This window comes from Capra hircus, chromosome 22, assembly GCF_001704415.2.
Source record: "Capra hircus breed San Clemente chromosome 22, ASM170441v1, whole genome shotgun sequence".
In the NCBI taxonomy this organism is placed as follows: Eukaryota; Metazoa; Chordata; class Mammalia; order Artiodactyla; family Bovidae; genus Capra; species Capra hircus.
The window spans coordinates 13,946,147-13,969,929 of NC_030829.1; the positions used below are offsets into that span (position 1 = coordinate 13,946,147).

The 23,783-nt window shown below is 43.2% G+C and overlaps 1 protein-coding gene across 3 annotated transcripts in view; it reads right to left on the bottom strand.

The window, feature by feature from the left end:
- ULK4 (unc-51 like kinase 4) overlaps positions 1-23,783 on the bottom strand; it is a 498,780-nt gene that overhangs the window by 223,700 nt on the left and 251,297 nt on the right. For all 3 annotated transcript variants that reach the window (XM_018066892.1, XM_018066893.1, XM_018066891.1), the window contains one exon: positions 7,184-7,289. In XM_018066892.1, the coding sequence (XP_017922381.1) occupies positions 7,184-7,289 (106 nt within the window). The remainder of the gene's footprint in view (positions 1-7,183; positions 7,290-23,783) is intronic.

Genomic DNA, 23,783 nt, shown 5'->3' on the forward strand with positions numbered 1-23,783 from the left:
ACAGAATGATTTTCAAAGTATTAACATTACAAGTAACTGTAATGTTTGGAATAGGAAATTTAATTCTGTATGAAATGTAATGAATATACACATCGATGACTGAGCCAGAATTGATCCAAACTAAAAACTAACAAGACTTTATTCAAACCAGCCACAAACATTCAAGCCCATACAGTGGCAGATCATTAGTGACGCCTCCTGTGGCTACACCCCACTGAATCTGAACACACTCTGGGCTGGCAAGCACTCAACAGATCTCTTACCCGACTTTGGAAAAAGCAGCCACAGACTGAGTAGCCAAGAAGTCTGTAGAGCAACAGGATACAATGAAAAGACAGACCTGGTGCATCTCTGGAGAATGGAAACAGACTTTCTGCAGTCACACGGCTCTCCTTCCCACTAACCACTAGCAAGGGCCAGGAAAGTGATCCCAGCCTCAGTGTACCCCTGGAACCCCACACTTACCCGCTTCCTCACCCCACCACACTTGCAGCCTAACCACCTTTCTTAAGACTGCCTGGACTCCTGATGATTTTGTTCTATCAGGCAGTAAACTTCCTTGTGAATCTTTGGACCTTGAAGGGCTTAGTCTTATTCTTTGTTAGGACAGGTCTGTAGTTTAATTCACAGCCCAGAGAATTAGTCCAGGGCTTCCCAGGTGGTGCTAGTGGTAAAGAACCTGCCTGCCAATGCAGGAGACATAGAGACACGGGTTCAATCTCTGGGTCAGGAAGATCCCCTGGAGCAGGAAATGGCAACCCACTCCTGAAAAAAAATCCCATAGACAGAGCAGCGTGGCAGACCACAGTTCATGGGGTTGCAAAGACTTGGACACAACTGAAGTGACTTAGCATACCATGCACAGGACATGGCTGAAATGCTATGGAAGGTCTAGACTAGCATCTGGATTCAGGCTGATGTAACTTTACTTAGGTCCGTAGTAAGGTACTATCCGGTAGCTAGGCTGGAATTCTTACATCCCCCATGAGCATAATCTCTGCTGTATCAATCCAGCTCTCAACCTTATGGCATCTGCTCTGTCCTCTTTCTAGGTCTAACAGAATCCTGTTCTGCGCATGTCCACTGCAGCCCAGCCCTCACAAAGGACCTGTGTGAAACCTCACGCAGACTTCTGGGCCCGATCCCTCTTTGCACCATCTCTTATGCTCTGCCCTGTGAACCTTCACTAGTTCTCACCCCTGAACACTGAACTCTTTCTCCCTAACTCGGCAAGACTTTGGTTTTCTTCTTGGACCCTGCTTCCATAAACAGACAAAAAACAAGCAAAGAGAACAAAAACAAAGAGTGTTACGAGGTTCACCTCGTGTTTCCCTTCTCAAGGCTCAGAACCCAATGTTGCTTGTTTTCCAGTGACTGAAAACAAACTGCTTCACATGTTTTGTTGAATTTTCCTGTTGTTTTGGTGGGAGGGCAGGTTAGTATCAGTACTGTCAAGACAGAAATCCTATACGCACTTTCCCAAGTATACATATTAAATCATGAAAATTGACCATATATTAGCTACAAGAAAACCTTAATCAATTCTAAAAAGACAAAATAGTACGGCTGAAATTTGCTGACCATAGTGCAATAAACTAGAGAGAACAAAATTAATAAAACAAAATACACCCTCACTGTTAAACAATTATTGTCTTAATGAAGGAACGCAAACCAAAACTGAAATATATGTAGAAAACAAAAAGGATGGATGCACTACAGATCAGAATCCAATACTGGAAGAAAATTTATAGCTTTAAATATTTTAGTGATTAAGCAAAAAGGAGATAAATGAGTTAAGCATCTTATTCAAAAAGACAGAAAAAGAATGAAAAAACAACTTCATTCACAAGGAGTGAATCAGTAGATAAAAGAATTTTTTTTTAAAACTAGGACTAATATGCAAATTTCCAAACTGGCCTAAAAATTATATGCACATTTGTATATGTACACATTTGTATTATGCACACATAATAGTTAAAACCATTATCTTAACTAATCAATAAAATTACAAAAGTGCAATTACATATATAATATATTTTTGGAGTATATGTATTATATATAAATATACATAATATATGTATTTAAATACACACATAAAATATATATTAAAAATGAAAGCACGAACTTAACTTCTGAAACCTAAAAAAATAAAAGAATTATGAGAAGCTATTCTGTCTCCAAGTCTATAGATTTTAAAGTGTGTGTGAAACGAAGACCTTCTAGGAAAATATAATATCCTATAACTGACTCTATAAAAGATGGGAAATGAAAAGAGATTTATTATCACTGTAGAAATACAGAATGGTGTCAAAGAGCTATCACAGCTACCGTTCCTTCAAGAAAGAGAACCAGCCATATGGCTTCACAAGGGAATTCTATCAAACTTTTAAAAAATAATATCCAAGATATCTAAACTGTTCCAAAGCCCAAGGAAGAAAGAAAACTTCCTTAAAAAGAAAAAGAAGCAATATAGCAATAACACCAGAATCCAGCAAAAAAGAAAGAAACAAGAAACAAAACTATAGATCAATCACGCTTATGAACAGCAATGGAAAATCCTGAATAAAAGATTAACAAAAACCTGAAGCAGTACAATTAAAGAATATTATATCACAATTAACTGTGCTTACTGATACAAACACTAGGGTGGCTGCATATTAGATACTCTTATTAAATATAATCCATGACATGAATAGATCCAAGGAAAAATCATTTGATCATTTCCAGAGGGGTCAAAAGTCATCATTATTTATTTATTATTATTCATTCTTGATTGCAAAAGAGAAAATGTAAACACTTCCTTAACCAGAAAAAAGATTCTGAGGCAATAACAAGATATCCTCTATATTATTCTCTTTGACTCTTGTAATTGGACTAGAGAGAAAAAGTAGAACTATAAAAATTAAAGACTGTTTCTATTTGCCTTCGTTATTATTACATAACCAGAAAGTAAAGAGAATCATCTAAGCCATCACTATGGAAAGTAGTAAGAGAATAAACCTAGGGACAAAGTTAATAAACAGAAATAAAAAAACTTTCAAACACATACTTAAAAAAAATAATTGAGAACTATACTGGTAGAAAATTCCTTATTTCTGATAGCAAGTAAAAAAGGATAAAATACCTGGGGAGAGATAAACAGGAAGAAATACATATGGACTATATAAAGAAAACAAGTCAAACAAATGGGAAAACATAATATGCTCTTAGATCCAGAGACAAGTAATCTCATGTGCCCTGATGGAAATATAAACTGTCAGGCTGCTTACAATAACCTGTCACTACCCATGGAAATTACAAACATATATACCCCTTGAGAAGGAAATGGCAACCCACTCCAGTGTTCTTGCCTGGAGAATCCCAGGGACGGGGGAGCCTGGTGGGCGGCCGTCTATGGAGTTGCACAGAGTTGGACACGACTGAAGCGACTTAGCAGCAGCAGATACCCCTTGATCTAGTGATTCTAACCCCAGGAATTTACTCTGTAGATAGTCCTGCTCCCATGTGAAGGAATGTGTGCTTAAGGTTATTCATTACAGAACTGTCTGCAAAAGCAAAAGATTGGAAATTACCCATATCCATTAGATTACTGGTGGAAACAGTGGCTGACTTTATTTTTCTGGGCTCCAAAATCACTGCAGATGGTGACTGCAGCCATGAAATTAAAAGACAGTTGTTCCTTGGAAGAAAGCTATGACCAACGTAGACAGCATATTAGAAAGCAGAGACATTACTTTGTCAACAAAGGTCCATCTAGTCAAGGCTATGGTTTTTCCAGTAGTCATGTATGGATGTGAGAGTTGGACTATAAAGAAAGATGAGCAAAGAAGAATTGATGCTTTTGAACTGTGATGTTGGAGAAGACTCTTGCGAGTCCCTTGGACTGCACAGAGATCCAACCAGTCCATCCTAAAGGAGATCAGTCCTGGGTGTTCACTGGAAGGACTGATGCTGAAGCTGAAACTCCAATATTTTGGCCACCTGATGCAAAGAACTGACTCACTGAAAAAGAGCCTGAGGCTAGGAAAGACTGAAAGAGGGAGGAGAAGGGGACAACAGAGGATGAGATGGTTGGATGGCATCACCGACTCAATGGACATAGGTCTGGGTAAACTCCGGGAGTTGGTGATGGACAGGGAGGCCTGGCGTGCTGCAGTTCAAGGGGTCACAAAGAGTCAGACATGACTGAGGAACTGAACTGAACCCATAAAACAAAATAGGATGCTGCTGTATAAAACGATAAATGTTTCAATGTACTAAAATCCCTCAACTCTTGGCAATATTTATTATTTTTGAAAATGCACATTCTTCTTAAGGGAGAAAAAACCAAATTTCCAACATTTAGGTATAGTGACCAATAGAAACACAACTCTAAATGTTGAGGAGGGGGGAATCAGAACCGTGACTTAAAGATTTTATCCACTGATCTTGGGTTTTTTTAATTCACTGATCCTTAAAGATTTTATCCGTTTATCTTGGATTTTCTTATTCATTGATCCTATCCAAGTCTTATTTTCATGAACATTCAAATGAGAGATTTTATTAATATAAAAGTAGTAAACACTGTGTTTAAGATGTAACCATATTACCAACTTGATCCATAGATTCAATGCTGCTGCTGCTAAGTCACTTCAGTCGTGTCTGACTCTGTGCGACCCCATAGACAGCAGCCCACCAGGCTCCCCAGTCCCTGGGGTTCTCCAGGCAAGAACACTGGAGTGGGTTGCCATTTCCTTCTCCAATGCACGAAAGTGAAAAGCGAAAGTGAAGTCACTCAGTCGTGTCCAACTCTTCGCAACCCCATGGACTGCAGCCCACCAGGCTCCTCCATCCATGGGATTCTCCAGGCAAGAGTACTGGAGTAGGGTGCCATTGCCTTCTCCAAGATTCAGTGCAATCCCAATCAAAGTCCAAGCAAGTTATTTTATGAGTATCAACAAGCTGATTCTAAAGTTTATATTAAGGAGAAGAACCAAAGTGAAGGACTGACGCTACCTGACTTCAAGACTTACCTTAAAGCTACAGTCATCAAGACAGTGGGTACTGGTGAAAGTATAAAGCAAACAGGTCAATGGAAGAGAATAGAGAGCCCAGTAACAGACTTGGATAAATACAGTTAAATGACCTTTGACAAAGGAGCAAAGGCAACACAATGGAGCTAAGACAGTCTCCCCAACAAACAGTGCTAGAACAGCAACATACCAAAAAAAAAATCTACCTTATACCCTTCACAAAAAGTAAGTCACAATGGATCACAGGCCTAATTGTAAAAATTCAAAACTACAAAACTCCTAGACGATAATGTAGGAGAAAACCTAGATGACATTGGGTACGGTGAAGACTTTTGAGATAATAACATCACGAACACGATCCATAAAAAAAAATTGATAAACTGGACTTTTGAGATAATAACACCATGGACACGATCCATTAAAAAAAATTAATAAACTGGATAAAACTAAAACTGTGGCTTTCCTAAAGAATTAAAACACAAGCCACAGATTGGGAGAAAATATTTGAGAAAGACACGTCTGATAAAGGACTTTATCCAATATATGCAAAGAACTCTTGAGAGAAGATATACAAATGGGAAACAAGAATATAAGGAAATGCTTCACATCGTACACCATCAGGGAAAGGGAAATTAAAACAAGGAGCTACCATGACACAGAACGTCCAAAATCCAGAACACTGACAACACCCCGTGCTGGCGAGGGTATCGAGAACAGAAACGCTCATTCACTTTGGGAATGCACAATGGTATAGCCACACTGGAAGACAGTTTGGCACCCCTTAAAAGATGAAATAATCAGCATACTATTAGCAAGTGCACTCCTTGGTATTTACCTAAAGGAGTTTAAAACTTATGTCCACACAAAAATCTTAATACATATATTTATAGCAGCTTTATTCATAATTGCTGAAGTCTGGAAGCAAACAAAATGTCATTAGGTGAATGGATTAACAAACTGCAGTACCTCCAGACAACAGAGAATTTTATTCATACTAAAATGAAATGAGCCATCAAACCATGGAAACACATGGAAGAGCCTTAAATAAATATTACTAAGTGAAAGAAGCCAATCTGAAAAGGTGACATACTGTATGATTCTAACTTTATGATGTTCTGGAAGGGGCAAAACGATGTAGACAGTAAAAAGATCAGTGGTTGCAGAAGCAGTGGGGATGAACAGGTAGAGCACAGAGGACTGTTAAGGCGATGAAAATGCACTGTACCATGTAATAACGATGGATATATGTCATTATGCATGCATGCTCGGGCACTTCAGCTGCATCTGACTCTTTGTGACCCCATGGACAGAAGCCTGCTATGCTCCTGTGTCCATGGGATTTTCCTGGCAAGAATACTACAGTGGGTTGCTACACACCCCTCCAGGAGATGTTCCTGACCAAGGGACTGAACCTGTGTCTCCTGAGCCCCTTGCATTGCAGGCGAGTACCTTATTATTGAGTCACAGGGGAAATCCCAAATGTCGTTATACATTCGTCCAAACAGAGAAAATACAACATCAAGAGTGACCCTGAATGTAAACTATGAACTCTGGGTGATTATGATATTAGTGTACATTTATCTTTGGCAAAAAAAAAAAAAAAAATACCACTTTGGTGAGTGATATTGATAATGGAGTATGCGCTGCATGTGTGGGGACAGGGGTTATATGGGAAATTTCTGTACTGCCCTCCCAATTTGGTTTTAAACCTAAAACAAATTAAAAAAAATTGAACTCTTCAACTGAGCTCTTTAAAAACTTTAAAGTTTTTCATTTCAGTATTACAGATATGCATAAGATGCAAAGTAAAGCCACCCTCAACTCATCCAGTCTCATTTTCCAAGGTGATTTTGACCATACATGTTTTTATTTCGATTGGCAGCAAAAAGTCTACATAGGATGCTTACATTTCCATTTCTTGATCGATCATCTGTGGATGCCTATTGATTTTGTGCCATGAACGAGAATGAATTAACTCTGAGACACTATCACAATCCAACCAGACTTCCCATTTGTGCTGGTAATGTTATCATTATTTGTAGACCTTTAAGCATCTATTTTGATTGATCAACTGTAAGCAGTACTTGTTAACTGCCTACTATGTGAGATGAAGAAACTTACAAATAGGCAAAATTCAACATAATCAAAGATGAATTCTAAGAAGCATTTACCTTGTTCATAAAGTAGCTTCATATTCGAACCTTTGCAGGCAACCAGATTGTTGAGCAATGCAACCACACTTTGCATGGTGTTACCCAGAATGTTCTCCTGATGTACCTGCAACAGAGTACCATTTTCATCATAACTGTACAGAAATAGAGTAACATCATTACATCATAAAAAAGACAAATGGTCACACGGCCAACCTCCCTTCATTCTTTGCACTAGGCTGGGTGATTATCTTTTTCCACTCGAAGGGGGCACAGTTTGCTCTGTGTTAAGGTCCCATCAGGAAGTCAGGTGAGCTGGGAGGCAGCGTGAACCACTCAGGGCACAGCATGGTTGCGTGCTGTCCCCTGCCCACGCGCTGAGGGACAACACTCTGCCCTCGGGGCCTCCGACAGGCAACTAAGGAGTCAGAGTGACTAGAGATCTAGTACATGGAACTTACGAAACCACACCTGAAAGGGACTTTGAGATCACAAAAGGAAACTTCTTAAAGGAACATTTCTGCCGTTTTGAGAGTCGACTGTTACGGCTGTCTTCCTTCCCCACTCTTACACCTGGCTGGTGACGCTGAATATGCCTTACTGCAGCACCGCTTCAGTGTAATGAGCTATACGGGGACCTGGAGGAGTGAACTCTGCTTTCCCTAACGCTTCACATCGCATAGCAGGGAGTGACTTTGGTCCAATTTCTCATTGACAAGACACAAAAGATAACTTCTTTCTAACTTTTTAAGGGATCCCAAAGATTTTCTTTTCAAATACTTTTAGAGTCACAGCAGAGTTGTAAAGACAGCATACAGAGTCTCCATACACCCTTTACCCAGCTTCCCCTGTTAGCATCTTATCCAACCAACGTACACTCATCAAAACTAAGGTACCACTGGTACAGTGCTAATAACAAAACTAAAGACTATTCAAATGTCACATTTTCTGCTAACATCCTTTTCTGTTCCAGGATCCAGTCCAGGATCCCATGTTGCATTGAGAATTAAGTCTTTTTTACAACTTTTATTTACAAAGTGCCCACTGTTTTAGGTACTTGGTTTATATCAGTGAATAAAAGAGACCAAAAATTTTTTTTTAATTTCCAAAAAAGCAGCCCCACCCTTGTGGAATTTACATGTAGCAGTGGAAGAAGACAATAAATACATTCTATGTTAAAGGATGAAACACACTGCAAGAGGAGACAGGACAGAGGACAGCAGTTTGGGGGTGCTGCAGGGGAAGATTACAACTTTAAACAAAGTAAGGCATACCTCCTTCAGAAGACCGCATCTGACCACATCTGGACTGGTACTTTTATTATACTGCCAGGTTCTATTTGCTTGTTTGTTTTAGAATAGTCACATCAATGTTCATGAAGCCTGGCACTTTGCATGATGTACTCTGCATATAAGTTAAATAAGCAGGATGACAATATACAGCCTTGACATACTCCTTTTCCGATCTGGAACCAGTCTGTGGTTCCATGTCCAGTTCTGACTGTTGCTTCTTGACCTGCATACAGATAAGGTAGTCTGGTATTCCCATCTCTTTTAAGAATTTTCCACAGTTTGTTGTGATCCACACAGTCAAAGGCTTTGGCATATTTAATAAAGCAGAAGTAGATGTTTTTCTGGAACTCTCTTGCTTTTTCGATGATCCAGCGGATGTTGGCAAGTTGATCTCTGGTTCCTCTGCCTTCTTTGAATCCAACTTGAACATATGGGAAGTTCATGGTTCATGTACTGTTGAAGCCTGGCTTGGAGAATTTTGAGCATTACTTTGCTAGCATGTGAGATGAGTACAATAGTGTGGTAGCTTGAACATTCTCTGGCATTGCCTTTCTTTGGGATTGGAATGAAAACTGACCTTTTCCGATCCTGAAAACTCCACTGCTGAGTTTTCCAAATTTGCTGGCATATTGAGCACAGCACTTTCACAGCATCATCTTTAGGATTTGAAATAGCTCACCTGGAATTCCATCACCTCCACTAGCTTTGTTCATAGTGATACTTTCTAAGGCCCAGTTGACTTTGCATTCCAAGATGTCTGGCTCTGTGTGAATGATCACACCGTGATTATCTGGGTCATGAAGATCTTTTTCGTATAGTTCTTCTGTGTATTCTTGCTACCTCTTCTTAATATCTTCTGCTTCTGTTAGGTCCATACCATTTCTGCCCTTTATTGTGCTCATCTTTACATGAAATGTTCCCTTGGAATCTTTAATTTTCTTGAAGAGATAACTAGTCTTTCCCACTCTATTGTTTTCCTCTATTTCTTTGCATTGATCGCAGAGGAAGGCTTTCTCATCTCATTGCTATTCTTTGGAATTCGGCATTCAAATGGGTATACCTTTCCTTTCCTCCTTTGCCTGTAGTGTCTCTTCTTTTCTCAGCTCTTTGTAAAGCCTCGTCAAACAACCATTTTGCCTTTTTGCATCTTTTTCTTGGGGATGGTCTTGATCCCTGCCTCCTGTACAATGCCACGAACCTCCGTCCATAGTTCTTCAGGCACTCTATCAGATCTAATCCCTTGAATCTCTTTGTCACTTCCACTGCATAATTGTAAGGGATTTGATTTAGGTCATATCTGAATGGTCTAGTGGTTTTCCCTACTTTCTTCAATTTAAGTCTGAATTTGGCAATAAGGCATTCATGATCTGAGCCACAGTCAGCTCCTAGTCTTGTTTTTGCTGACTGTATAGAGCTTCTCCATCTTTGGCTTCAAAGACTATAATCAATCTGATTTCGGTTTTGACCATCAGGTCATCAATAACCTCAGATACGCAGATGACACCATCCTTATGGCAGAAAGTGAAGAAGAACTAAAGAGCCTCTTGATGAAAGTGAAAAGATGAGAGTGTTGGCTTAAAACTCAACATTCAGAAAACTAAGATCATGGCATCCAGTCCCATCACTTCATGGCAGATAGACGGGGGAAACAAGGAAACAGTGAGAGACTTTATTTTCTCAGGCTCCAAAATCACTGCAGATGGTGACTGCAGCCATGAAATTAAAAGACACTTGCTTCTTAGAAGAAAAGCTATGACCACTCTAGACAGCATATTAAAAAGTAGAGACATTACTTTATCAACAAAGGTCCATCTAGTTAAGGCTATGGTTTTTCCAGTGGTCATGTACGGATGTGAGAGTTGGATCATAAAGAAAGCTGAACAACAAAGAATTGGTGCTTTTGAACTGTGGTGTCAGAGAAGACTCTTGAAAATTCCTTGGACTGCAAGGAGATGAAACCAATCCATCCTAAAGGATATCAGTCCTGAATATTCATTGGAAGGACTGATGCTGAAGCTGAAACTCCAGTACTTTGACCACCTGATGCAAAGGACCAACTCTCTGGAAAAGACCCTTATGCTGGGAAAGACTGAAGTCGGGAGGAGAAGGGGACGACAAAGGATGAGATGGTTGGATGGCATCATTGACGCGATAGACATGAGTTTGAGTAGGCTCCGGGAGTTGGTAATGGGAAGGAAATGGCAACCCACTCCAGTGTTCTTGCCTGGAGAATCCTAGGGATGGGGGAGCCTGGTGGGCTGCCGTCCATGGGGTTGCACAGAGTTGGACACGACTAAAGCTACTTAGCAGGGAAGCCTGATGTGCTGCACTCCATGGGGTCACAAAGAGTTGGACACTGCTGAGTGACTGAACTGAATTGACATCAGTATTCTCCAGTGTTAGTGGCCTATGAGTTACATCCTCACCTGAATTTAGTATCAGTTTGATGATACCCCTTGTCCCTTCATTTTATTCCACAAATATTTATTGTGCATCTAATATCAATTTCTGGGCGAGATGGTAGAACTCCCTAGTATTTAATAAAAGCAACTGGATCAGTGTATTTTTACTGGTAGATCTTCAAATATTTTTTTCAAAAAATCTTAGCATCAATATTGATCCAACTTTATGTCCATTTTCTAAGAAAATCATCTAAAATGCCCCAAGTTTTCAAACATACTGTAATAGAATCATACAGAACTACCTCTCCTGTCTTTACCTATCTTCTCTGAGCTGAGTGACATCACCTTTTACACTATCTCCTCCCTCTTCTTGATCAGACTCACCAAAGCCTTCCCTATATTACAGGTCTTTTCAGGGAGCCAGCTTTCCATTTTAGTCAAGAATCTGCACTTGTGACTGAGTTGGTCACTACAAATGTACGCAATTCCCACTTTCCTCACCTAGATATATAGGAGGATGGCCCTTTCCTGCCCACTCATACTTAAGAGTTGCCCCCAAAGACTGGCTTTGGCAAATTGGACTCATTTGGGCAGAAGTTTTAAGGGCTAGAGATGGCTTCACGGTCCTATCCTTCCTCTGCCTTGTGGCCAGTCTGGAGGGAAGATGCGCCAATAGCCCAGGCCTCAGAATGAGGACATTCAGCAGAGCTGCTCAGAGTCCCTTGATGAACACAGTTTTGAAAAGCTCACACACACACACAAAATCAACATAGCATCAGGCTCTAAACTGCAGTCAACAGACATGTACATCCCAACAATGGGAGTCACTCTACTTCTTGAGCCTAATCATCTACAAAAGGTCAGCTCTCCAAATATCAAAGCCTGGAAAGTTCTATTCTTTGGAAACACAGGTATTAAAGTAGATGTTCATGTTTGACTGTTTCACTGACACCAGCTTAAGAATATTAATGTGGAAGCAGTGGGCTACCACCAATTTCATCTAATTATTCTTACAACTGGTTGGAGGGAAAGGGTGATTAATAAGCACCAAGATGACATGACATGTTACTCATGATAAAGTAGCTAACGATACAAAGGAAACTTATTCTTGTGAAGAATAAAGACAGTAATAAATCTCTTGTTTCCATTTGGCAAAATTATACCAGTCCTTGTTCAAAGGCCAGTGTGTCGGAAAATATAGGTCAGTTTTACTAGAGATAAATCCACTGTTCCTTTCATAAACATATTTTTGTGACTATACATGACTTTTTTATGCTCTTGGAGGTATTTTTGGCTCGTTGTAAAGTCAATGCTTCAGTTTTTCCTGGTGCTCAAAAGTGAGCGTGACTTGTTGATAAAGGCATTTTCTTTAAGTACAAAAGCTAACTTTTCAAACCTCCATTACCCCTGAATACTAAGAGCCCAGGACCATACCCCAGCCAATTAAGTCCTGAGACTCCTGGCCTGGAGTTTGCAGTCACTGCAGAAGGAGGGGCTCTGCCAGCCCCACAGCGCTCCATCCGCAGAAGGGCATAAAGGTGCACTCTGGCTATCAAGAACCCCCACTAACCTTATCACTGGAAATGCTCAGGGCACAATATCTGATGCAGAGAATAGAGACCAAAGATCCTATAACCAGACTGGGAGACATGGCTCCTTTTCTATTTCAGCCATTATTCAAAACACTTTGTTTTAATTCCTTTGCTATTGATTTTTAAACCATTCACAGACCATGAACTTTGTTCGATATAAAACAGGGGATTTGCTAAAATTTTATTCACTTCTTCCTTCTTGTACCTACAAGAATGCTTCTTACTTAGTTTAAAAGAGAGAAACCATAGAACCTAGTGACTGTACCTGCTCAAGGAAACGATGTGGTTCTCTAGGGGAAATCAGACAGTAACTGCTGTGGCCTGGAACTTAATTTCCCCAAAAAACAGTGCTCAAGACATGAGAAGAGCAGGTGAGATGGTGTGAATGTGAATTAAGCACACTTCTATTAATTTCTATCAAACTGAGCTATTTCACTTCTCTTAGCAACTTTAATAAGATTTCTTTCTGCAGTTCACAACCACATTCATAGCCCACAGGGGATAAGTTATGCTATGAAAAACATCGTATTTCTTTCAAAGGCTGAGTAGAGAATTATATGAAGGGAGAAGACATCAGGGTAAATATGTGGGGACCCTGGAAGATTAGTGTAAAGAGGAAAGGAACCACAAGTTTGATTCAAAGACCACAGGCCAGAGATGGAGGGGAGGGACAACGCTGATTAAAGGCTGTGTCTTCATTAGATGTTCCTCTAAGACAGCACCTTTCCCTAAAAAGAGTCCCATGGCTCACCAACAAAACAAGGGGTCCACACCACTGAGCTCCAACACATTCAGTAAGAGCAGTGTAAGGAGGGAGGGAAACATTTAATAACCCACAACAGGGCCTCTGGCACACGGTCAGGGTCCGGGACACCAGCAGCTTCTGTGCTGACGGTGGCAGAGCAGCCACGTGAGCCCAAGCATGGACAAGGCAGAGGTGAAAATACACTGATAAGGGACTGCATGCTATGGCCCGTACCTCAAAGCCCTCCACCTGTATCGTCTCATTTAATCCTCACCAAAACTCCAAAGTGGCTACAAATCTCCCCTTCTCATAGCTAAGGGCTCTGAGGTTAGGGAGGTGAAGTGTCACTCACCAAAGATCACCAAGCTTCCTGACTGTGAGGCTGGGATCCAATCTAGGAGATGGAAGGTGACCCTTTATCACCAAGCAACGCTGCCTAGTGACAACACTGACGGAGCAGGAGGGTGGAGCGCAGGACCTCAGGGTCACTAGTCAGCCCATCCCAGGTTAACCAACACGACACGAGGGCCAGGGACGTAAAGGACTCTGGAGCAGGGGGTGGAGAGAAGACAGAAAGACTGATTTGAGGCTGCTGTTCTAACACTGCCCTCTAACTTCTCTGGCTACAATATGCCCAGCCCTGTGTTACCACCACTGGGACCTCCTGGCTTCAAAAGATCCCTTAATATGGACGGCCTATCATGAGATATGCAACCCAGGAAGCAAGATGTAGGTGTATCTGGCAACTACAGGACAGAAAAGAATGAGCGTACCACACCCAAGAATGAAGTTACACAGTGGCCCCACAGTCAACAGTCACAGGACTGAGACGCTCAGTGTCAGCACTGGCTGAGGGGCAAGAATGGAAGCTGAGCTCACGGGAGAAGGAGAAGCCAGCACTGCCCTCCCACAAAGACACCCAAGACGATCCTACTGCCCCTGAGGATTATGATGAAAATCTTCAACCCCTCCGTCCAGAACCCGATACGGAGAGCTGACCTAATTTGTGTGCCCAATACCACGGTGTGCGGACATTTAATAAACAGGGCACTTGAGAGTTCTAATAAAACATAGCATTTGCCAGTAGAGATAATTAGAATTGAAGCCGCAAAATTCTAGCGTTTGGCAACATAGATGAAAACAACTTCATTAAGACGTACAGCTTCAGCAAATGAAAGGCAGGAGAGCACTGGACCCTGAAGAATCAGCCTTCTTGAAACTAATTGCTTCAGTGCTTAAAGAGGACAGCTCTGCAACACCAAGGGCACAGCAAGGAAATGCCGCTGGAAAGCAATCAGCCTTCCCAAAGCGCTCTCACTTGTAAACACAGCGTTAGGCTCCCTTCCAACATATGAAGGTGGAAGTGGCGCTGGAAGACTTCAGATGAAACTGTTGGGCTGGGGTCTCAACAGTCAAGGTAGGAGATACCTCTAATGATCAACAGTAACAATGAACCACGGTCACTCTCTTCCGCCCTTAGTGTGGGCTGGAACTCAAAAGACAACGTATCAGGAGACAAGAACCAATCCTGGGAGGTTAGGGAGGAGCCAACGAAAGAATGAGAAGTAGAAGCAAACCCAAATGACACGCACGTGACATCCACGCTCTCTCGGAAATGAACACACAGCATATCCCATTCAGCGCACATGGTCAGATAACATTTCGGGGTCGGCGGGGGGCGGGCTTATGTTGCTGTGCCACCTGTCCCTGGACTTCGCAGGCACTTGCATTTGGTCCAGAGGCGTTGCCACGGGACACAGGGTGGCATCAACCCACGATCCTTTCCATATCTTCTCCTGCATGGCCAGACTCCTAGAGATCTGGAGCCTGCAGAAAGGAGCCTGCATCATGGAACCGCATACACTACCACATTTAACGTAGATAGCCGGAGGGAATTCGCTGTATGACTCAGGCAGCTGAAACCTGGAGCTCTGTGACAGCCTGGAGGGGTGGGAGGAGATTCATGACGGAGGGGACATACATATACCTGTGGCTGATTCATGGTGATGGGTGGCAGAAACCAACACAATATTTGTAATGTAATTGTCCTCCAATGAAAAATTTTAAAAATTTTTTAAGAAAAAGGAGCCTGCAGAGCACCCAAACAACACTGAGTCCACGTGTGGGGAGAAGGACACTTCATATTATTGAGTTTTCCACAAGGCTGTTTCACCGGCAGTGCTAACTCGATGGCATCTAAACTGAGCTCGGCTCCTTTGCCCTTGCTCTTCCTCTTTTCTGTTTTCCATTTTAACGAACACTCCAAGCTGCCCGGCGACCCAGCCATGCATCTTACAATCACCAGAGACGACTGCCTCCCCTCTTGTCTCCCACATCCGACCAGCCACAGCAGGCCCCTGGTTTTCCCCGAGCCCCTCTTCAATCTGCTTTCCATCCCCACTGCCATCTCTTAATGTGTCTCTATCCCTGGCCTCACCGTCCTGACGGCTGACAGCTACTGCTTTCGAAAGCGGGAAAGATTCGTTTCCACTCCTGGGGCTGACATCTGGGGCCGCGGGGTCTGGGGAATGAGTGCGCTGGAGGTTACAGTAGGTCCAAGACGGAGGGAGGGCCATTGATTCCCACAGTCCAGTTTGTTCAAAGTCCTGGCGGGATCCCAAGGCCTGAGAGTGGGAGAACCACAAGAACCAGGAGATGACAGAGCAAGGCAAATCCAAGGCCTTGGGCACAGAGTAATTTAAAATGAACTCACTCGTGTACCTCATAAATATGTATGAGGGTTAGCCGCTCAGTTGTGTCTGACTCTTTGGGACCGCATGGACTATAGCCTGTGCCAGGCTCCTCTGTCCATGAATTTTCCCTCATAAATATATACCTGGGGTTTCCTGGGAAGAAAGGACAGAATTTGGGGGTCCAAAGTGGGCCTGTCTGGGGTGTGAGGGAGCTGGTGCTGGGCCTCTTGCTTTGCCAGCTATGAAGCAGCCACCCAGCTCCTCTGCCCTGTGGTCGGGGTTTCGTGGGACTTAGCAGGCTCCGAGGAGACTCGATGGGGTCGGGGGAGGGGACCTGGAAAGGGTCTTCTACCATCTGTAGACAAAACCACATGATGTTCTCAGCCCAAGAGCCTGGCGGCATAAAATTAACTCCCTTCTTTTAGCTGGATCGCCCTCCATCTTTCTGGTTGGGGACATGAGAGAGAAGAGTTTCAGATGGATTTTAAATGTGACTGACAGGTACGGTGGAAGCCCTCTAGCCGCACATAACAGTTATTATTAGCAACGCATTCCGGTTGGCGCAGACGGGGGTCTGGGTCAACTGGAGCCATCTGTCAGTCGGTGTGCCCACGCGGCTCGAGGGTCCTGGTCTGTGTAACACCCCTGGCAGTGCGCTGCAGACACCCTTCCAGCAGGTTACCACCTCTCTTAGCTTCCCCGGCCATGCCCTCTCACGTTATTTAGGCTTGCAGCAGGAAGATTCCGTCCTCTGGGCTCCCAGGAGGGCCCAAGGCCTCAAGGCAGATGCAGTGGGCCAGCGCCAATGCTGTTCAGGCGGGAGAACCCTGGCCACAGAGCCAAAGGCAAGCGGCCAGGACCGCGGCCCCAGGGATGGATCGTGTCCCCTTTGTGTGTCTGCCTGCAGTGTTGCCAGACAGGCCCCTCCTGACCCACAACATGCTCTCTGAGCTAAGTACAGGCTGGGAGCAGGGGGATGGAGAAGAAAGAAAAAATACAAGTGTGCATCCAGACACAAAACCCTTCCTGCCTTCTTCTAGCATCCCTGCCACAGTCCAAAGTGAAAACAACAATAATAGTAATAAAAAACAATAATAAAGGTTTGGCAAACAGATTTATTCTTAAACATTCGGGCCAGATGTCACTGCTGTGGCTGGCAGGGGAGGCCACCTTTCTCGTGTCGCCTGACGTTTCCACCACCATCCTGTGCCTGCCTTCATCACAGCACCTGCCACAACCCCTTGACTGCTGTTCATACATTCCTGGCTCAACCCTGAGCCCTCTGGGGGCAGAATTGGGACTTTTAGCCAGGTCTCCAGAGCCAAGGTGTGGTGGCTGGTATGCAGAAGCCTCTGGTAAATTACGGAAATGCTCCATGTTGCTTATATGATGAACACAGCTGGGGAAGCGATATATGGCTTGTGGGATGCTCCTTTGAGAAACGAACTTGTCAGCGACTAGAAACCGCCTTCAATCAAGCAATCGATACATATTTATGGAGCACCTAAAATTTGCTATTTAATGGTGTGAAACAGAACTATACAAGGATAAAAAATGATCTCTCTCAAAATGTTTTCAATCAGTATCTTATTTACTTTTGAATAATGTTTGCAATAAGTGAAACATTCAGTCTTTTGACTTCAAATGAAATTCATAAGAATCTCTCACCTGCTGCGTATGTATTAAGTACTCATGAAGCACTTGCATTCACGTGGAAAATGTACACTCTGAAATTTTGAAAGACCTTCACACAGTTTTAATAAGACCCTCCATTAAAGGTAGCTGCTCACCAATACAAATAAGTGTCCCATTCGAAAGAAAGAAAATATTACATAAGGCAAAAATGAATGAAAAGATCAGCACACAGAATTATCAAAAGACAGTTTTCAACTATAGATCTCTTGACTATGGGAGTTTTCCATGTGTTGGCATCATAGATCCTGTCTCAAAGTAGTACTAGTAAGTCCTACAGGAAAAAGAAATTAGTGGGAATTAACTGGAAGCTTATTTAAACCTATGGTTTTGAGGCACATAAAGGAACAATGCAATAAGCAAAAAGAAAACTGAGCTTAAAAAAAAAAAAAAAAAAAGCTTCTTGGCCTGCCCCATTATTCACCAGCTGGCAAACCTGGAACAAAGCAAGAATCATACTACCAGACTTTGGAAGAATCTGAGAGAATTCTCTAGGTCAATCATTTGATTTTAAATATAAAGAAAGAGAAGCCCTGAGAAAAGAACAGAGGAACAGAGCCTGGACTTAGACTCAGAAGTGCGTCTTCCTTTCCCATTACCTCATTTTGCCTGCACCACTTGAAAAATCAAACCAGGGAATGGATCAGGCAGATGTGGTCCATACACTACTGCTGCTGCTGCTGCTGCTGCTGCTGCTGCTAAGTCGCTTTAGTCGTGTCCGACTCTGCGCGACCCCACAGACGGCAGCCCACCAGGCTCCCCTGTCCCTGGGATTCTCCAGGCAAGAACACTGGAGCGGGTTGCCATTTCCTTCTCCAGGTACATATATTACTCAGCCATAAAAAAGAATGAAATAATGTCATCTGCAGCAACATGGATGCAACCAGAGGTCACCATACTAAGAGAGAAGTCAGAGAAAGACAAATGTATCACTTACTTATGGCACAAATGAGCCGATCTATGGAGCAGACTCTCAGACATAGAGGACGCCAGGGGCTGGGGAGGCACCGGGGGAGAGTGTGGGGTTAGCATATGCAAACTATTTATACAGACTAGAGAAACAACAAGGCCCACACAGTAGGTATAGCACAGGGAACTACATTCAATATCCTATGATAAATCATAATGGGAAAGAATATAAAAAAGAAATGTATATATAATTGAATCACTTTGTTGTACAGCAAAAAAATCGGCACAACATTGTAAATCAACTATACTTTAAAAAAAATAATAAAGATCACATCAGGGAATGGAGAATCAAGGAGGGAGCTTTCAAAACAGATAAAATTTGTGTGCGCACTGCACAAGTCAGACCTGAAGCACTGCTGCCGGGGGCTGTAGACTCAGTTGTCCTTAACACCTTCTTTGACAGGTCAGCTCTTATCCTTGAACAGCAAGTGGTAGGTGGGCTGCCACTGAGCAAATGAGAAACCTTAGCAAAATGCCTAGTGACCCCAAGGCCCCCAAAGCAAACACTTCCTGGATCTGATAGGATTTTTCAACCAGTTCTTGTTGCAGAGGGCCATCTCTAAAGAGAAGATAGAAGAACCAAGCCACTTCACATAGCATAGATGTTCAACAAGGAGCACCTTTTCCCAAAAAGTTATTCTGAGCATGTAACAAATCAGACACCAGGGAAACTCCAAACATATATATGTGATATTCAAAATCAGTAGCATAAGGCAGTCTAGATCTCTGTCACTCACCCCAGAATTTGCTGCACTGGGTATTTTATGCATGCTCACACTTCTGTTATCCATCTCCATAATGGAGGGCAATCAGTTTTCCTTTTCTTAAACTCTAGTTAATAACAGCAATACTTGTATAAACACATTGGAAAATTCGATAAGCTCATTTTGGGCCACACAGTGATAAAAACTATAACATCTTGGAGAATAAATTGGCAGCATGCAATGGGATGAAATCATTTCAGGAATTTTTCATCTTCTAAATGGGATTTTATGCACTTATTGGCATTTAAAAAAATTAACTAGAGTTGGAAGATTCCCTACATTCAAGCATAAACTGGGCAAGGTTAGTATGGGTCATGCTGGACCATCATAGGGGGATCAAAGGGTCTTTTGCTGGGTAAAGGTTTGAGAGACAGGATCAATAAACCAGCAGACCCTGAACATAAGCACGGCATGGGCTAGGCAACAGGAAGTGCTAGGAGACTGACCAACTTGACCAGGGGAGAAAGTGACGGTGAACTGGTCAGTGTCCATTTCTGAAGTCGAAGAGAATGAGAACTTAAATTAATTCCATATGCCAAGCCAGACTGGAGGTCTAAGAGCCTTGAGACATCAGCCGACCCTCCCCTTTATTATCTATTCTGGGACAAACCCCCTTGGCAGCCCTGGTTCTATGCGGAGTGACCATTTGGTCATGGCATTGATTCTGCATGAGTGCAACAGTCCCACCAGTCCAGGAGAAGTCTCTGGAGCTCAGGGATGAGGGAGTGAGGAGGAGGGGAAAGGGAAAGCTATGGCGTTTTCATATTTTTAACTCCTATAGCTCAATAAACGAACTTCAGCTTGAAGGGCTTAGATGTCAAACTGGCATCATTAAATTTTTCTCATGCAAGTCTAAGAAGAAAAAAAAAAATCAGAATGAGTCCTAAGAACAAGGGGAGGGTAGAAGGATGGGAGGGAGGGCATAGAAGGGAGACAGACTAGAGAGGGAGAGAGGATGGGAAGAAGAAAGGAGAGTCAGAAAATATTTTCCCAAGAAGAAAAGTGAACCCAGGCAGGCTGAGCTGGGGGTATAAGCCCTCGTCTGCAAGTGTCAGATGGAGAAGTCTCTGCGTGACCAGGCAGCTGCTCACCTCTACCCGGAATGAAAAGTGAGTCATAGGCCCAGCACAAGCCCAGCCTCTGGGTGCCTCCCAGTAAACCCTGACCAGCGTTTCAGAGAGAGGAGCACAGAGACAGAGCTCCTGTCCCTGCAAGAACCCTTTACCCCTGTTGGGATGCACAGCATGGACTTGTCTCAGCGTGCGGTGAACAAGCGGTGCTTATCCTTGGGAGATGCCCCTGGGCTTCAGAGGCACATGGAGCCCATTCTCGGAAGCCTGCATTTCATTATTTGCCAGGCTTACTGGCTAAACTCAGAATCTCATCTCTCAGAGCACAAGTAGCAGGTTAAGCTAACCAACAGCCCAACACAACTGTTCAGGAGGCAGGAGAAATCACTCACGAAGCTCCAGTTCTGAACATTTCACATTAACTATGCTCTGGAGTTCAACAAAACGTGGGCCCTGCTCCCAGCAGGGCTCTGCCTTCCACCAGAGAGGCCGAGAGCAATGACTCTGAGCCATGTGGTCCAAGTCACTGTCACCAGATCCAACAAGGGCAGAGAAAGAGGCAAAACCTCAGACAGCTGGAAACACACTGTCTAAAGCCATACAGATGACAGGCAGCCTTTCCCCTAGGGCGGCTCTGAGGGGCAGAGTGCCCAGCGGCTGCCTCATCAGGTGCAGGGCTGTGAGCTCCACTGGAAGCCAGCAGCAGCAGGGGCCGGGGAAAGCGGGGCAAGCACTGCCTTCTGCGGATGCAGACAGATTCCCGGGAAGAAATGATCTGCGTGGAGACTCAAGCTAAGGTCTTTCTGTTCCCTAACATACCCAATGCTATGTCTTTACAGATGAATGAGAGGTTAAACAATGTCAAATGGTAACAATTTCTAAGCTTTGTGATTATAATCCAAAACCGTTCTGCACCATCTCAAATATTTCTCGGTGGATTACGGCCAAGATCAAACCAGTCAATCCTAAGGAAATCAACTCTGAATATTCATTGGAAGGACTGAGGCTGAAGCTCCAATACTCTAGCCACCTGATGTGAAGAATCGATTCATCAGAAAAGACCCTGATGCTGGGAAAAATGGACGGCAGGAGGAGAAGGGGACAACAGAGGACGAGATGGTTGGATGGCATCACCAACTCAATGGACATGAGTCTGAGAAAGCTCTGGGAGATGGTGAAGGACAGGGAGGCCTGGCGTGCTGCAGTCCATGGGGTTGCAAAGAGTCAACATGACTGAGCAACTGAACAACAAATGGCAAAGAACACTTCATCAGTTTTAGCGCAAGACTGGCATCCCCCATCCACCCATCCCCAGAACGCTCACTGATCAACCCAAGAACCACATAAAGTTGTGATATAAGGTGGAAAGAAAAATCCTCAGAATCTTGCTTTTCTTTAGACCCCTAAAAGGATCCCACAGAGCAGAACCCAGCTGAGTTACTTTGAAGACCAACTTTGACACGTAAATGTTGGAAGGGAGGGAGAAAAGAGTACATTTATGAATTACTGTCCTCTTAATCACAGGGTTTTATAACACAGAAAACAAAACTAACTTGAAGAGAATAAATGAATGATTCATAAGATACCACACTGAAGAAAAAAAGGTTTTAATGTGACACTGCATAAATTTTAAAACATACAAATTCATACACTCACACAGACACACACAAAACTATGTTTACCAAGTACTATGGGAACCATCTGTTGGTTATACATCATTTTGAGTAGTCTGCCCAAGTGATAACCTCCTGTATTACAGAAATAGAGTATATTATTTTGAAGAAGGTTAAAAAATGAAAAATCTCCTCCACACACAACTGAATGTCACTCCTTCAACAATCTGTACTGAAGACCAGTATATGCCAGGCCCACCCTAGATCCTAATGAAGCACCCCAAACGTGCCCCAAGACACCTGCCACTGGGTAGCTGCCCATCCAGTGGGCAGGGCAGACAGAACAGGCCAAGGGGCAGTGTGCCATGTCGAAGGCAAGTCCCGCTCTTAGCACCCCAGGAAGTGAGACCCTGAAAAACTGAGATGATGAGGGAAGACTTTAGGAAGGAGATTTTAGAACGGAGCTGGGCAGGAAGAAACAGCGGCCTTGGGGAGGTCTAGAACCTGAGGAAGAGCAGAGACCCTGTGACTTAGGAACGTGCAGCTGAGAGACATCAGATGTTACAAGCACACACTGAGGCCGATCACTCTCAACACTCAGCTAAGAGTGTTGCCACATGTAACGTGCGCTCATGCTCAGCTCTGCCTGATTCTTTGTAACCCCCTGGACTGCAGCCCGCCAGGCTCCACTGCCCATGGAAGTTTCCAGGCAAGAATACTGGAGTGGGTTGCCATTTCCTCCTCCAGGCGACCTTCCTGACTCAGGGATTGAATCTGTGTCTCCTGCGTTGGCAGGCGCATTCTTTACCACTGAGCCGCCTGGGAAGCCCCTAGACTTTTGCAATCCACACTAAATTTTGCTTTATACTTAGTGCCCAGGATACTGATTTCCTGAGAATTCACTGGAATTAAAAGCAAACTAGAAATACACTGTCACGATGACTCATGGATGTAAGTTACATCATCTCTGCACACAGTGGGGAGGAGTGGTGACGCGTCACCCTCATGGGCAGCTCACAGGGCTCACTCCAGCTCAGCTCAGCTCTGATCATCCTTCATCACCTGGCCTCTACCCTGTGGACCTCTGACTTCAGACCAAGTCTAAGTTCACTACATTCTATCTCTCTGGCTGGAAAGGTCAATTCTCACCCTTTAGTTACAAGAAACAGAGGGGGCAATTCCTTCCGGAGGTTTTTTAAGGCAAACGGACTCCTAACTGTCCTTCGACCATGAGCAGAAGGCAGCTAACACTACTATTGATTCTGTTACTATCTACAAATATGATTTAGCTGTGGATACACTTGATGGTACAGGGATAACTAGAGGGATTCTTATGAATTCTCAGAGCCTCTGCACTTCAGGGACAGTCATCAGTATGTCTGAGTTTTTGTTTTCAACTATAACACCAAACTTCTGTCTGAAAACTCTCAGATAACGATACATACGGCTTTCAAGAGATGAGGTTAGAAAGAGGATATATGATATTCTCGATGTGAGATGCCGATATCAAATAGCAGAAATGAAAGAAGAACATATTATTAGCTATTTTTGTTTTTTAATGGAACTTGCCCGCTTCTGTGTGCTCCCCAGAAATGCCTCAGAGTTGCGCTGTAGCTGGAAGCCTAAATGAGGTCTCAGAAAAGATAATGGAGCTTTAATGATGGAAATAGTAAGAAAATTAAATCTAATCATGTTCCATTAAGCATACTCTTAGCTCCCATTTTTACCAAATTATTTTATTATGATTTCGCCTCTGTCTATTGAAACAACCTTTTACAGTAATTTGATT